Source organism: Mesocricetus auratus, unplaced genomic scaffold (assembly GCF_017639785.1).
Source record: "Mesocricetus auratus isolate SY011 unplaced genomic scaffold, BCM_Maur_2.0 Super-Scaffold_100691, whole genome shotgun sequence".
In the NCBI taxonomy this organism is placed as follows: domain Eukaryota; kingdom Metazoa; phylum Chordata; class Mammalia; order Rodentia; family Cricetidae; genus Mesocricetus; species Mesocricetus auratus.
In genome coordinates this window covers 12,033,290-12,050,948 of record NW_024429267.1, presented here as the reverse complement: position 1 = coordinate 12,050,948, position 17,659 = coordinate 12,033,290, and the positions used below count along the sequence as shown (strand labels likewise).

Sequence of the window (17,659 nt, the reverse complement as noted above, 5' to 3'; positions counted from 1 at the left end):
TAATGTGGTGGTGCATGCCTTCAGTCCCAGCACTCAGGAGGCAGAAGCAGGCAGATATGAGTTTGGGGCCAGCCAGGTCTATAGAGCGAGTTCCAGGACAGTCAGGGCCAAACAGAGAAACTCTATCTTGGATAACAAACAAGACAAAACAAAATTCAACTTAAAAAAAAAAAGTGAAACTAGGGGCAGGAGAGAGTTCAGCAAAAACATTGGCCACTCTTCTGGAGGACCTGGATTCAATTCCCAACACCCATATGGAGGCTCACAATCATCAGTAAAATCAGTTTCAGAGGAGCAGACACCATCTTCTGGCCTCTGCAAGCACCAGGCATGAATGAACACAGGCATACATGAGGGAAAACATCCATACATGTAATAAAATATTAATTTTTTGAATGTGAAAATAGGCCACAGTATCTCCCCTGAAATTCCAACACACTGCATTCCACCTACAGGCTGCACTGCTACTAAAAATCCCCAAATATTTCTTCCTGGCTGGTCTTTGTTCAATGCCATTCACCTGACACTGGAGCTCCAACTAGTCTCTGACTCTGCTTTTCTAAAATATTTACTGTGAAGCACTTCACGATATCAGTAGTGGAGTACTCTGTGTATAGCTGGTTTCAGACAAATCTCATCTAAATTTTACAACAATTTGAAGAAGTAGATGCTGTAATTATCATCTCTTTAGCTGGCATTAGCTTAATAGTCTACCAAAAACAAAGCTGATAAGGGTCAGAATTAGGTTTGAAATAAAGTCCATATTGAGCACACTGATTCATTTGTAATGACAAAATCAGTCCTAACTAGCTGACAGTCCCAAGCTACATGGCTGACTCACCCACAACTCACCTCATACAAAGCTGAACTCAACCTCCTTCAGTAAATGAGTAAGAAAAGAAAGAAGACTATATATTGATGTAAACCATCCCAGTACTTTCCAGTTACTAAAAATTGAAGCCAGCTGATGAGATAGTTCAGCAAGTTAAGAACACTTGACATGAAAAGCTGATGATCTAAGGTCAACCCCTAGAACCAAAAAAAGGAGAGAACCAACTTCTGAAAGTTGTCCTCTGACCTCTACATGTGTGATGTACTATGCGTGCATGCAAACACACACACAATAATACATAAAATAACTTATTTACTTTCCTATATCTTTTTTTTTTTTTCAGTAGCCTTGGCTGTCCTGGAAACAGCTCTGGAGACTAGGCTGGCCTAGAATTCACAAAGATCCTCCTTCCTATGCCTCCCGAGTGCTGGGATTAAAGTGGTGCACCACCATCACCCTGCTCTAATTTTCCTATATATCTTAGATAACTCTGCTTTATTCAAATATTGGAAAGATTTTTGTTCTCATCATACAATGCAAATGTACTTCTCCTGGTCCCCATCTGTCACTACTACAATGAATTTACCATGAATACTATGACATACATCTGATCTAATGACAGTAATACAACCCTGTAACATCTAGTCACAAGCAACCAACAGACACACTGACACTGAGTTCATTAAAAAGATATAGCAAACTACAATGACAAAGCATTCTGTATCTATTAGAATGCCTGTAATAAAAAACAAGTAACGAGTGCTAGAAAGATACAGAAATTTGTATCTCTTACATAGTACTAGTATGTAAAATAGTGAAACTATTGAAAAAAGAGTCTATCAGTTTCTCAAAGGCTTAACAGGGAATTTAACCCAGTAAACCTAATCTTAAATACTCACAAAAGAGAAATGAGTGTTTGTAAAAACTTTACAAAAAAAGAAAACTGTTCATAGCAATATTACTTGTAATAACCTCAAAATGTAAAACTAACCAAATGAATAACCTATGGTATATTCATAAAGTAAATAAAATACTATTCATTAGTTTAAATAAGTATTGCTACATTCTACACCATGGATGAACCTTGAACGCAGGCACTAAGGACCACACAGAATACCATCCCATTTATTTACAAAACATCCAGAATGTCTATTATCAGCACAAAGAACATTAACAGTTGCTTGATGGGCAGAGTTGAAAGGAAATAGGGGATGAGTACTAATAAATGGGATTACTTTTTAAGTACTAAAAATGTAAACATATTAACTATATGACTGATAGATAATACAACTGAACATAATAAAATTTATTAAGATTACATGTTAAACACATGAAGAATATGCATGTATAATGGTTAATCTTAATTATTAATCGAAGGGGGTTAAGAAAGAAACTTCCAGCATTTCCGTGAGAGAGTTTCTAGGTTAAGTGAACTGGGAAGACCCACTCTAAATCTAGGTATACCACTCCACAGATTGGGTCTTCGAGTAAAAAGAAGAAAGGGAGCCAGACTAAGCTTCCTGACTACAGACACAAGGTGATTAGGCACCCCAATCTCTTGCCACCCAACTTCTCTACAACAGACCGAACCCTTGAATTGAGCCAAAATAAACTCTTCTTTCCTTAAGGTGCTTGTCAGGTATTTATATCATAGCAACAGAAAAAGCAATTAACACAGGATATGAATTCTAGCTTTAAAAAGTTATCACATAAGAAAAAAATTACAGTCATTGTTCAACAGAAGATTATATAAAAATCACTCATTTACCTGAGATTTTCTGAATGCTTCTTAAATATACAAAACCTTTTACTTGGACGGTTACTATGAAAGCTGGAAAGACAAAAATGATTACAATATTTTTACTGGACAGAAAGTCACATTGATTTATATATACTTAAAGTCTATACTTAAGTTTCTAACAAAACAACATGCTGAGAATACTGCTTTCTTTTCTGTTTAATTCATCATCCCCTACCTTCCTCAAGATGGGACTTCTACACACTGATCTCAAACTTATGGGCCAGGGGGGTCTCCCTACTCTGACCTCTATGTAGGTGTGTAAACAAAACAAAGGATATAGTCTACGTATTTTATTTTAGTCTACGTATATGGACATTTTGCCTGTATATATGTCTGTGCACCATGTATATGCCTGTTGCCCATGGAGGGCACTGAATCTCCTGGAAAGGAAGGTATACAAGGTTGTAGCTGCCACATGGATACTCAGAACAGAACCCTAATACGCTGAAAGAGCAGTGGGTCCTCTTAACTGCTGAGATGTCTTTCCAGTCCTGTGGGTATCACCTTTGTGTTTTCTCTATTGGCGTCTATTTTCTCTAAGCATGCTCCTAATCAATATCTCATTGCTATTGCTACATAAAAAGAGGAATAAACAGAGCATTAAACTAACTTTTTATCTATTAACCATTGAAAACAATTTTTAATTTCTACTAATGATATAATTCACTATGATATGAGTCATTATCAGTAACAATTTACCACTTTTTAGTGTTAGTATGCTTACATAGATGGAAGGGGATTCAAATTAATTCCAAAAAATGTAAATGATACAGAAGCAGTTACTACTTGAACTAAAGGCTACTGTTTACATTTTTAATGCCAAATATTTCAATAGAGGTCTTTAAGATTACCACCAGCAGTTTAAAAAAAAATAAAATGAAAATAAGGACTCCTAATCTAAAATAATACCTCCACTCAACACAGAACAGAAAAGGTCACCAACCACACTTTTAGCCATATGATCACAGGTCTATATGACCTTTAACTGTTGTATACTAAGCCATGGCTGGTTTATTAGTTATTTCTAAAAGTGAAGAAACATACCACAGTTCCAGCATCACCCGAGAACTTATTTAGAAATGTAAAAATCTCAGGTTACCCATGAATCTGCTGAATTAATCTCTGGCAGTGTGTTGGGCCTAAGAAAGGCTAGGATGTGTGAAAGGTTCAGGCATTACGCTGGCCTGCCCTGTTACCTAGCAAGATGCACTCAGGCAACACTCTGGCCAGCCCAGAGTTCTGTGAGAACCACGCAGGTGCAACCGACCCCTTTAAAGGACTGACCCCTGCCCAATTATGCTTTTTTTTTTACTCTTTTACTTTCTCTCTCTTACTCTCATCCTCTCTCAGCTCTGCACGGGTTGGTTATCCCTCACCCCCCCTTCCCTGTCCACCAACAAAACTCCACGTGGGACGGTTTGTGTCTTGTTACTGGGTAAACCTAGACATTTTAACAACAATGTGAGGCCCAGTGTAGGCTCCTGAGCCTGACTTGATTTTAGGGTTCGGATGAATGTCGTATCCAGGCAGAATGAAATCAGAAAGCCCGCCCTGTAGTCCTAATTAATTTTGGCATGCTTTTGGGTACCACTGACCAGTTCTCTACCGACTTTCAACAAGCCTCTGGAATTCCCCATTTTTGTTATAAAAAAGTCCAATGCCTCTTGGAGGCTTTTACATGATTTGAGGAATATAAATGAGAGGATGATACCTTTTGGGACCCGGCAAATGGAGCTCCCCTGGATTCCGGCAATTCCCAACACCCATTATTTAACTATTACTGATATTAAGGATTGTTTTTTCTCTATCCCATTACATCCGGGTGATGTAGAAAAATTTGCCTTTTCCATACCTTCAATGGAATGTATAAATGGACTGTCCTACCCCAGGGCATGGCCAATAGCCCTCCTATTTGTCAGTATTATATGTTACATATTTTTTCTTCCTTGATTGGTCATCCTAGTATATTATTCTATATTTATATGGATGATATTATTTTGGGGGACAACCCATCTGACCTCCAAGATCTTACTGCCAAATATCTTGCCATATTAGAAGCCAATGATTTTAAGGTGGCTCCTGAAAAGATTCAGACTAGTCCTCCTTTTATGATTTTGGGGTCGCCTTTAATCCTAGCACTCCAGAGGCAGAGGCAGGCGGATCTCTGTGAGTTCAAGGCCGGGCTGGACTGACAGCTTCTAAAACAATACAGAGAAACCCTGTCTCGTAAAAACCAAAAAAGATTTTGGGGCCTATGTTATTTCTTGATACTGTCTCTCCTGTTAAAACCCAACTTCACATTCAGGATTCTTACATTGATAACAATTTCTAATTAATCTGACCCCTAGCAATAAACAACAGAATTTATATTGCCTCCCTTTGTGTTATCTAGATTTAAAACACAAGCTCCATAATTTTGTATATTAACAAAAAGGGGGGTAAGGAGCCAGATGCGGTGACACACACCTGCAATTATAGTACTTGGGAGATGGGAACAGGAGAATTTTAAGTTCAAGGCCCATCTGGGCTACACAGTGAAACACCTGGATTAAAAATTTTTTAAAAAATGGACAAGGTGCTGAGAAAGAAAGAAATCAAGCACAGAAGTAATTTTCCTAATAGCCTTAAAGAAACAAATAAAAACCTTGGAATGACCATAACAGAGGAACAGAAAGACCTCTCCAACGAAAACTCTGAAATACAGCAGAAGCTGAGGAAAAAAAAAATATTGAGATACATTTGGAAGCACAAATAACTTCAGATAACCAAATAATCAGAAAACAAAACAAAAGAGATAAGCTGGCTGTATTATTGCAACCTCACCATGTTTCAGTGTACAACCTTAGAACATACACACAAATATAAAATTTTATATTATGAAGTGAGGCTGGTATAAATGTCGCAGACATTTCAGAACTGAGCATTATATAAAGAGGGGAAAGGAGAAAAAGTTATGTTGGTCTTTATGACAAGTGAACATGACTACAGAATAAATGAGAAAACAAAATAGGACTGAAAATAATGACCCTGATGATACAGTGACAATAGAGCTTAATAGGTGCTGAACACCATAGACTAATAGGAATTCAAAGAAATGAAGCATAGGCAGGAATTCAAATGGTCCTATTAGGTAAGAAAGAGGGCTTAATCACTGATAAAGTGCTGAGGTACCAGGAGGTCAAGCTAATCACCAAGACAGTACTGGCAAAGTACTAAAGCCACCGCAAAGGTAGGATGACCTCTGAAAGCAGAATTTGGCAATAATCAAAATGCAACAGGAAAGCCAGGCTATGAAAGTCAACTATACATGAATTCTATCCAAACAACCTCAGAACAGCATCATTCTGAATAAGCAATATATCAGGGTTATTTATAAAAGGGCAATTATGACAATTCTTTAAAAATAAAAAAGCCATGGTGCTTGTTTCTCTTCAGGACCCAGGTTCAGTTCCCAGAGCCCATAAAGGCAGCGCATAGCTGTCTATAACTCTATCTTTAGACACCCTCTTCTTGTCTGCACAGGCACCCATATACATGTGCCATACACTCACAAACACAAATATGCTTAAATAAAAAAAATCTTAAAATGATATACATTTTAAAAGTCTATCCTAGAAGAATAACATGTTCAATAATAGTAATATCCAAATGTGGATCATGAGAATGAATCTATCATAGAGCAAAGGACAGGACTCAGTGTAGAACGAATGCATTATTGGAAAGAATTCCAACAGTGGCGTCATGATATTCACTGAATGTAAGCACATAAGCTTCAGAGAAACAGACGGCTGACAATGAGGCTACAGAGAAAGATGCAGGGGAACAAACCCAATAAAGTTCCTAGCACCACTGAAAATCCTCAAGTCTACTTTGAAGAGAGTAATGGTCATGGGAGTACATGGATTTGTCCATTAAAGATATTTAAACATTTAAATTTACATTTGAAAAGAACCATTTAAAAACATTTTCAGAGAATAAAATGAAACCAACAGAATAATTACTCTTTTAACAAATTTATCTTAATTTCATTGTTTAATTAATCATTTCATACAGTAATTTCTTGATTTGCTTTGTTATAACAGAAAAGACTATTAGACTTCTCATATAGACCATTTGTTTTCAAAATAAAAGCTTCTTCAATTATAATTATAGTAGGCAAAACACTGACTGAACTCATCTTACCTCATCATGTGATTTACATAGGCTTTGCTACAGCTAGTGTTGTATCTGCAAAAACTACAGTGGACATATGTAGGAAAATGGTTTGCAAAATCTTTTATTTCAGAACAACACTCAATACACTCGTGAACACCTCGCCGTAACCTTGTGGAGACATAAAAAAGATATTTTAAAACAAAAACAGTGAGAGAGGGCTAAACATAATGTTTCTATACTTGAGTTTAAACTGGGAATGTGCATCAGGAGTAGAGCATTACCTTAAGTTCCTCAAAGCTGTATTCACTTTACTTTTTTTATTACTATTAGTCGGTGTGCTTTGTTTCTTCTGTGTATTACAGACTTTTGACTTGTTTTTAGATTTATTTCCATTAGACTTGCTTTCATTAGGTTTACTGGGCTCAGATACAGTTGTATTCGATGTACTTGTATCCAAGTTAGTGGGGGTTTTAGAAGTTACATTTTCAGTCCCTGCAGGTGAGAGCTGGAGGGTAGAAGTACTTGCACTGATGGAAGGTGTAGCTGAAGGTCCTGACTGAAGAGGTCCAACTGAAGCTCGAATGGTAACCTAAAAAATGAAGAAAATGTTTATTTAAAATAAGTTAAATCTTAAGCATATTTTAAAAAGCACAGATAACTAACTAGGCTTAGTCATCTATTTATTTTAAATATTAAGTCAATTAAATTAATTCAATTCATATTATTATCAGTTGTATGTTAACATTGTTAATAGTAAATAACATTAATACAAATTGTATGACTCTAAGAAGATCACATTTCATAGCCATTTTTAAGCTCTGATAAAACTAAAAGTAATTCTCAAAAAGAAGAACCCAAAACTTAATAAAGACTGAAAAAAATAACTCTAGCAAGGTCTGTTACCCTTTAAAATTATTAGTATTAAGCAAATATCAACAGCAAGAGTGACTTATTCTTTCTTGATCACACTGTCTATGATTTGTGCAAGTGATTGTATCAATTCATTATTCCATAAGGAGAATATTACATTTAAAATTCTTCAACAGAACTAATAAGGCTTATTATTTAATGTTCAGAAACATATTGTTACATCTGTTGGTTGACAATGAAAATGCAATCACCTACCAACATTTTCCTTAATTAATTTGACTATACTCTCCTCATATCCAAGGGACAGCCAATGATGAAATCCTATTAACACATGTGCTTGTATAATGTGCAAAAAAACTGCACCAAGAATCAAAAGAACTGAAGTTAAATCTGCCTTCCTAGCTGCATGACCTTGAAAAAGTAACTGAGTCTTAAGCCTTTCCATATCTATCACATAGAGTAATACCAACTTTAGGTACATCATTTACTGCTATATGGATTAAGTAGTAGGAAAAGTACGCTTAGAATTAGGTAATTCTAAGGTGGTAGAAAAACATTTAGTGTCATTAATATTATTACTATTAATTTGGAAAGAAATGAGAGAGGACTGCACTGCTTACATCATTAGTATTCTGCATGTGTAGTCCCAGCATGAAATGAATGAATTGCAGGGTAGGATGCTGGCTAGCTCCTCTTGCTCTAAGTCTTCAGAGCATGGCTTTACATTATTTAGTCAATTCAAATAAAAGACATACCCACATTCAAAGGTAAGTACCCAAAGCCAAATATAAATGTTTTGGGGATTGTTTCACTTTGGATTATCCATGCCTCTGTTTTCTCTCCACTGGAGCAAATATTCAAGAGCTGACTGTATATAAAGAAGTCAGAGAAAACAGATGTATATAAGGCAAAAAGGGAACAGTATGTTACAATCATCAATTTATAGTCAGATAAGGGCTTGCTCACAATGCTGTCCAGCAACAGAATTTGCTTCTTTGAGAGTAGACTCAGCAATAACAACTTCAACAAACATCGAGAACCTGTAGCATTAGGTACTCTAAAAGATGCTGGAGATACAAAGATAAATGAAAAAATATGATTCCTGACATCAAATGTCTCAGTGAACAGCTATTAAAACCAATACATATACAACTAACCAGAAAAGCTCAAATAGCCATACAGTATTGAAATAACCCTGATAAATGGAGAAGCCTATTCAATTGCACTTTTTAAGAAGGAATGAATATACCCACCACTAAGCTCAAAACAATGGTTAGATGTTTCTCTTTCTAAGCACAAAAGCAGTAAAATCTAAAATTAGTCTTAATAAAAATCATGTTGTTTCTAACATATTTTGTTCCATAGATAAAACTAGGCAGGAGTCAATTTTTAGTATACAAATGAAGTAATAACACGCATTTGAACATACTTTTGTTCCAGGGGGCAGTCCTTCTAGCTGCTTAGGTTTTACAAATGTTCGGTGATGTTGAGTCTTGTGATCCATTTTCTCCTTGCATGTCAAAAACTGCAATCTGCATTTGGTACAACGATGTATTCCCTTTTTCTATTAGAAAAAAAAAGAAAGTAATTTCTATAGCCATAAAACCTGTTCTGGAACTCTTAGTTTTAATGATACCTTACTACAATAAATAATTATCAAAGAATCATCTCATTTTTAAAACCTGTATTAATTAGTATTGGATATCAAGAGTACCTGTTATGTGGTAAACGGACATGAGAGTTAAAGAAATGACTGCTAGCTCCCAAATGGTGGCTAACAAATTGTCTGTAACTTCAGTTCCAAGGGCCCCAACACACTTTTATGGCTCTGCATGTGGTGCACAGACATATGAGAGCAACACACCCATACATACAAAATAAAAATAATCTTTAAAACAAAATTATTAAAGTTATATAAAAGTTTCTAATGAGATTCCTGGCTCAGGGTGGTGGAGTACACTTTTAATCCTAGCACTCAGAAGGCAGAAGCAGGTGGACCACTGAGATTGAGGCCAGCCTGATCTAGGACAACCAGGGCTACATAGTGCGATCCTGTCTCAAAACCAAACAAACAAAAATGGTGGTATGAAATGTCTTTTAGTTATTAGCCAAGCATTTAAGGACCCGATACTATAAAAATTAGTTATTCTATGTTTTTATATAGAAGGGGCTGGAGAGATGGCTCAGCAGGTTAAGTGCTTGTACTGTTCTTCCAGAGGATCCAAGTTCAATCCCTACCATGTACATATACCCACACACATACAATTTTTTAAATGTTATTTTTAACATTTTGCTATTTCCCATTAGTCTGTATATGGATAAAATGACCTCTCTAAAACCAAATAAATTTAACTGTACATTTCTAAGAAATGAAAACAGTGTTATTCAATAAACTTCCTGTAGCAAGAAAACATTCCATGCCTGTGCTGTCCAACATGATTATCATTATTAGTCACCCATGATTACTGAATACAAAGAAGTGTAAAGGACTAGGGAAAATGTTATTACTCTGATCTGCTTATTGTATACAGTATAATTGTACCAAATTAGCACACTGTATCCCACAAAATATACAACTGCTATATGACAAAACAGTATTTTAAAAGAGGAGCTGGAGAGATGACTTCATGGTTAAGAGCACTGGCTTCTCTTCCAGAGGACCAAGGTTTAATTTCCAAGATCTATATGGTGCTCACAACCATCTGTAACTGCAATTCCAGGGGACCCAATGGAAGTCTTTTTCTGACCTCTGCAGGCACTAGTCACACACACAGTGCAAATACCAAATCATATTAAAGCATTCTTTTAAAAAAGTATTTTAAAAGAACAGACAAGTTACAATGCTCAAAGCATAATAGTAGGACGTTAGAGTTGTAGCTTCATCTTAAGATTATTTAATAAGCATGATTCATTCATTTTTTTCACAGATGCAGACAACACAAATAAATTAAAACAGAAAATATGGTCAAGAATCAGAAACATAACAGGCTGGTAACACAGTTCACATGAGTTCATTTCCCAGAACTGTTTTCCCTATAATCACTTGCATCTCCTGGTATGCAGATTTTAAAAAGTACAAATTCACTGAGCTTTGCAGTGAGCTGGCAAATCCTGACCACACTATCAGATCCAATGTAGACATGGGTTTGATTCCAACAAAGGCATTGCTGCTAAAGACAGGTTTCAGTGATGCAGCAACATTGTTAGCTCAATGGATAGCTTAATTGCCCCAGGAAAAGAACCAAAAAAGCATCACATCAGAAATGCAAGGAAGGATTCAACAACTAATAATGAGTTCCAGAAATTACATAGCTAAAGCTAGCATAAGTCATTCATGAAACAAGCTGTGCTCCGGCAAAATAAAATATTGATCAAGTACTGTTTCCTTTGTCATGTAACTATGAAAAAGTACTTTAGGTCAACAATGACAACACATCTTATCATAATACCAGGGGTCTAGACAGTGGAGAGAAAAACAAGACAAGAGGAAAAAAAGATTAAGAATTCTCTATCTTGATTCTTTCTCAATTCTAACTAATTTTTTCCTCCTCCTGAGAGGGCGCTTCAAAATCATTCTCATATGTACTGAGACCCTGAAGTAGCCAATCCTTCCCATATTTCATTTGCCTTCTGTTTTGTCTCAATCCTAGGCTTCCTATTTCTTGCCATCATTGAAACTCATCACTATTTATAGACCAAGAATCACTAGAAAAGTAGTAAGGAAAGAAAAGAAGAGGAAGTTTTACAGGTGATTCTGTATACACCTGTATATGTGGCAACTTCACTCCCTCTGACGAACAAATTTAATATTCTGAGTGATAATGAGGTAACATGAAAAAAATAAGAATTATTAAACTCACCTGATGCTTCATGTAATGATGCATATAGGGTGTGGCAATTTTAATAACTTTGAGGCAGAATGGACATAGCAAATTCTTAGTGTTTTCATGTGCTGTTCTAAAATGAGATTCTACATCAGAAAATAAAGATGATCTGTAATTGCAAACCTAGAAATAAAAATGTGATGTTAAAATGATAAGTTTGTAACTGATTTGCAACTACCTAGTAACAAAGATGGTTCGCTTATTAGATTATATATTACCAATCCAGCTCTGATGCCTATTCATGCAAGACACTCACTAATGAAGGCACCAAAAAGCAGGAGATACGTCAGAGCTCAAGACTGCCTCCCGAAATAGGTACCTTCATTTTTATCAGATCACTTCTATATCACCCCATCTCGTCTTGAATACTGAAGCTTTGGAAACTTCTAAAGGTTTTGGAGTCCTATAAAAATATTCTATGCCGGGCGTTGGTGGCACATGCCTTTAATCCCAGAACTCAGGAGACAGAGGCAAGTGAATCTCTGTGAGTTCGAGGCCAGCCTGTTCTACAGAGCGAGCTACAAAACAAAACAGAGAAACCCTGTCTCAAAAAACCAAAAAGAAAAAAGAAAAATCAAAAATACTTTATATCTACATAAAACAGTACTAGTAAATTAAATAGGAAGGACTTTAATTTTAGCTACCATTTCTATCTAAATGGTAAAGACCAATATTTTTACCACACATGAAAATTATATGAAATTCAAAAATCAGAGTTCATAAAGTTTTATTAGAACACAAACACATCCATTCATTTTCTTTCACTTGATGTTGGGTACCACAATGGGAGAGTTGACAGGCTGTGACAAAGACTGTATCCCCCTGTAAAACTAAATGTTTACTGTTTGTTTCCTTAAGTAAAAGAGAAAATTTCTAACAATTTATCTAACATGTACAAATCTTCTTTTTTTTTTTTGAGGGGGGGAGGGTTTCGAGACAGGGTTTCTCTGCATTGTTTTGGAGGCTGTCCTAGAACTTGCTCTGTAGACCAGGATGGCCTCGAACTCACAGAGATCCGCCTGCCTCTGCCTCCCGAGTGCTGGGATTAAAGGCGTGTGCCACCAATGCCCGGCAACATCTACAAATCTTAACATCAAAACAACAAACAGTTAATAACACTATAAAACATGGATGTACCTGGCAGATGTATGGCATTTCACCAGGCTTATGATTATCCTTCATATGTTGTAAAAGAATCTGTTCAGTTTCAAACGATAGTTCACAGATTTTACAAATGGCTATAAGTAGGAAGAAAAGAACAACATTTTAATACGTAAATATAAAGGTTCTTTTTTGGATAACGGAATCAATAAGTATATCAGCAGAAACAGCAGTTAGAGGTAGTGAGCAGTCATACACACACACACACACACACACACACACACACACGTAACTCAGTGTAGTTCTTCTAATCTTTAGCACTACCACAAATGCATGGCCCATGTCTTATTGTCTCGGTACTATATACCCTGCCTGTATTCATGTGGCTATTCCAAGACACACATCTAGGATTTGAACTGAAGCTGTTAGAGTAAGTTAACTTCTTCAATTTTGCCCCCAAAATTCAAAGTCTATTTCTTGTTCTTATTTCTCTATCAGTTTCCTCAAGATTTTCTCAGCTTCAACAGTCAAAACCAGGAACATTCAAGACTGAAACATGGCTGCAACTCACTAGAAAAGTCATGAAGCGTGTGTGTGCTCTCAATGTGACACTGCAGCTGGAAGGGGGTCGGGAACTGGCGGTAGCAGTGCTGGCAAGTGGTGTGCTTCTCCCAGCTCTCACTGCTCTGCTTCTCAAGCTCCAAATGGTGTTTCATATGGTTCATAAATCTGTAAAAGATGTCGACAGGAGCAAAGGCTCAAATTAAAACACTGAAAGAAACTCTCAAACCCACTATAAATAAAATAGTGAATATTTATTCTAGATTTTCAGTCTTCAATTTCTCTAGAAAAGTGCATGTTTTAAATGACTTAAGTGGCTAAGTAAATATCTTTTTTTCATCTTCATTTTCAGTTGACTGTTTTAGACAAAATAACAGGTTTCTTTACCATGTGAAGTACTATTTACATTGTAAAATTTAATATTGGAAGGGAATCCTATCAGCAAAAGCAGCTAAAGTCATGAGAAAAACCCTTTAAGACCTTGAAGATAAACAATAAACTCCAGCTACTAGCATTTTTTACTTGCGTCTTTGTTTTTAAATGCATACAATAGCAATTTTAATGCCTACAATTACAAAATTTTTTTCATTTTATTTAGTGACACTCTTTACTGTTAGCATAAACTGTTCACTTTAACTTGCAGACTGTGTCCTTTGTAAGGCAATCTAAATTTTTCAGTTTTACACTTTGCTATTTCAGTGTCCTTAAAAGGCTTCTTATGAGCAGAACTATGACCCTAAGTTCAGACTATGGTATAAATAGGAATACCTATTTAAAGGAACTTACTGAAGCTTTTTGCTGAATTAGAAAGTAATACTATTTGATCAAGATAATTTTTAGACTCGGTCAACTATTAAAAAAATTACTCAGTTGGAGGCTTCATGGAAATGATCATGAAACTATACGATAATGCTATTAATCCAGAGAACGGCCATCATGAAGGCTGTGACATCTGTCTCTTCCTCTTATCTCTGAAAAATATTATCTCTTCAAAGAAAATTGTAATATACTTTGAAATATCCTTTTTTCTTTCCTTTGGTTTTAACACTAGCTCTACAAAGACCTACTAAAAACACTAGTCTTGGTTAAATATTTAAATATAGCCAAAATACCACAAGCCACACATTGAACTAAAGTATATTTATATAAAGTAATGCATTAACTAGCTGGTTAATTTCTCTTAATGTTTACATAAGACCTAACTGGAATGCATAGTTCTCATGCCAATATATGGGAACAGGGAGAAAAGGGCAAACTTCTTACAATGACTTACCTGTTTTTAGTTAAATCTAATAGGGGACAAAACAGTAATGAAAAAACCTGTACTGACGAGTCAGAACAGAAATCTTGATATGTTTCTTACCATTATATAAATTATAAACAAGGCCACAAACATGGTGGCACATACCTATCCTAGCACTTGGGAGCGAAAAAAGGCAGATCTCTTGTGAGTATGGTGCCTACCAGGACTATACAGCAAGATTTTATCTCAAAAACAAAGCAAAATACCAAAAATCCACTTCACTTTCCCAGATTTTACTGAAGAAAAAAAAAATTGGGGTAAAATACTACATATTTAATTCCTTTGGTCATGAGGTATTTACCATTAAGGTTACATTTCTCAAGCAATAGTTTTCTGGTTCAGTTTTTATATGTTACTAGATATTCTAAATATTCTAATAATATAAATACATGAAACTAATGTCCTGAAATAATTACTAGAAAGTCACTTTTCATGTTGAATATTAAATGGGCTAATCTTAAAAGATAAAAACACTTTTGCTAAAATGAATTACAGTATATATCCCATTTAACAGGGAATAAAAACAGTGAATCACACTTATACACTTTACACTCTATCACAAACTGAATCTTGTAATGGTAAGAATATGGAACTAAGTGGTGGAGGTCCACTTTAATACTGCTTCAGTATTACATCCAAAGCACAATTTCCCTGTTGGACAACAGGGACCACTAGCTCTTAAAGTTATTGGGGAATGTACAAAGTATTATCATAACAACAGAAAGCCACAGATGACAGAAAAATGAATGAACTCTGCAACTGTTGGTGTATACAATGTTTTGTTTTGGTTTTTTGAGATGAGGTTTCTCTGTGCAGCCCTAGCTGTCCAAGAACTCATTCTGTAGACCACGCTGGCTTCGACTCACAGAGATCCACCTGCCTCTGCCTCCTGAGTGCTGGGCGCGCACCACCACAAGTGACATAGGTGATATTTCATAAAATTTATTCTTATTTTATCTACACTGGTATTTTACTATGAATATCGGGTTTCCTGGAACTGGATGGAATTACAGACAATTGTGAGCCACTATGTGGTGTACTGGGAATTGAACCCAGGTCCTCTGGAAGAGCAATCAGCACTTTTAACCACTGAGCAATCTCTCCAACACCCATAGGTGGTTTTTGTTGTTGTTGTTGTTGTTTTGTTTTGTTTTTTAAGATTTATTTATTATATATACATTGTTCTGTCTGCACTGCACGTATCCTTCAGGCCAGAAGATGGTTGCTGAGAATTGAGCTGAGGACCTCTGTTAGAACAGCCAGTGCTCTTAACCTCTGAGCCATCTTTCCAGCCCCATGGGTGGTATTTTTATATCATATGCCACTCAAAGATTCCTAAAATCTAAAATATTTGTATATAAATTTTTAAAATTCCATTAAGAATGAGATAATCTAATTTTTACTTAAATTTTAAAATTAAACAAAATATGTCTTTAGAAATTAGTAAATCTCCAAAAAGATCACAATTGCCATAAGATATATATATATATTATAAAGGTGATAGATATAAAGTAGATTTGAACAAATAGTATTAGTAGTGAAGAAGTCAATTTGGGATCTTTTAGAGAACTACTTGCATTGTAAAGAAATTATACTAGTCAGAGACATCAGAAAATTAAAACTACACAACAAAATTCCCAGAATATTAATAAGTTCATTTTGCTCCAAATTAAAATAATCTTTGTCCTTTCTTTCTTTTAGTTTTTTGAGACCGGGTTTCTCTGTATTGCTTTAGAGGCTGTCCTGGAACTTGCTCTGTAGACCAGGCTGGCCTCAAACTCACAGAGATCCGCCTGCCTCTGCCTCCTGAGTGCTGGGATTAAGGGTGTGCGCCACCAACACCTGGCATCTTTGTCCTTTCTTAAGCCATATGAAAGGAAAAGGAGATTTAAGAGAAGAATCTGAAAATACAACAAAGGAGAAAATACTGAAATTGCTTACCTAGAATAGCAAGACAGTGTATGATAAAGACACAATGGTTACATCTTTAGTATTTCAAGTTTCATTAGATAAAAAAAAATACATATTTACATACCTAATATTATTTTTGAGAACTTTCAAACAACTGAAGCACTTAAAGGTTGTATGAGTCTTCTGTTCTTCCTGGACATCTCCTTCATGTTTTCCATAATAAAAGTCATTAACTAACATGATCAATTTTCCTTTCTCTGAATCAAGAGTCTTAGCTTCATTTGCTGTATTTGATATTTCTATTTTATTCAACCCCAAAAAGTTATTTATCATGTCTGGACAACAATACTAGAAAAGGAAAAAAAAGATGCCTTATTTATTACAGAATAATAGCAAAAAAAATTTATGTTTTCATCTAAGGTTAAACCACATAAAACTATGCTTGGTAAGATATCTGGAAGAAATAGTGAAAGTCTGTGGTGAATATTCAAAAAAGCTTAGAAAAGTAAATATCTTTTTAAAAATAGATTATTTGTTTAGCGAATATGTTATGTATGGGAGTGTGAGTGCCATAGTGCACTTGTGGAGGTCAGAGGACAACCTGCGAACGTCGGTTCTTTCCTTCCACCATGTGGGTTCCAGGGATCAAACTCAAGTCGTCAGGTTTGGCGGCAAGCACCTTTAACAGCTGAGCCATCTCGCCAGCCCATAAACATTATCTTAACAAAACAAAAATTTAAAAAGAGATGAAAAAAAACCTTAAGACTAGGACTTGGCTATAGATTCTAAACTTTTCCCATGCAATTTGGCTGCTTATATACATATTTAATAGTCATTTGTTTCTTAACCAAAAATCATTCTTAACCTGTCAACAGTACATGAGGAAGATTAGTGTTACATGTTTTGATGTATCTATCAGGTTATATGGAAACTTCCTGCTGGTGGTGGTGCACACCTTTAATCCCAGCACTTAGGAAGCAGAGGCCAGCCTGGTCTACAAAGTGAGTTCCAGAACAGCCAAGGATACAAAGAGAAAACCTGTCTCGAAATACCAAAAACAAACAAACAAACAAACACAAAAAAGCTACAACTTCCTAAGCTAGGTAAAATTAGACTTTTACACAGCTAAACTGCCATTCCCTAGATTCACTAGATTCACAGTACCAGAAAGTAAAGTATCTGGGACACCTTGGAATCAAGAGTGCTTAAATATTTGAAGAAAATACTTCTCAGTAATAAAA

At 35.6% G+C, this 17,659-nt stretch overlaps 1 protein-coding gene across 6 annotated transcripts in view; it reads right to left on the bottom strand.

Moving 5' to 3' along the window:
* Positions 1 to 17,659, bottom strand: part of Znf280d (zinc finger protein 280D) — an 81,642-nt gene that overhangs the window by 26,133 nt on the left and 37,850 nt on the right. For all 6 annotated transcript variants that reach the window (XM_013116098.3, XM_013116097.3, XM_013116100.3 and 3 more), the window contains 8 exons: positions 16,543 to 16,766; positions 13,215 to 13,372; positions 12,680 to 12,780; positions 11,519 to 11,665; positions 9,088 to 9,222; positions 7,070 to 7,377; positions 6,816 to 6,956; positions 2,601 to 2,663 (listed from right to left, as the gene is read on the bottom strand). In XM_013116098.3, coding sequence (XP_012971552.1) covers positions 2,601 to 2,663; positions 6,816 to 6,956; positions 7,070 to 7,377; positions 9,088 to 9,222; positions 11,519 to 11,665; positions 12,680 to 12,780; positions 13,215 to 13,372; positions 16,543 to 16,766 — 1,277 coding nt within the window. The remainder of the gene's footprint in view (positions 1 to 2,600; positions 2,664 to 6,815; positions 6,957 to 7,069; positions 7,378 to 9,087; positions 9,223 to 11,518; positions 11,666 to 12,679; positions 12,781 to 13,214; positions 13,373 to 16,542; positions 16,767 to 17,659) is intronic.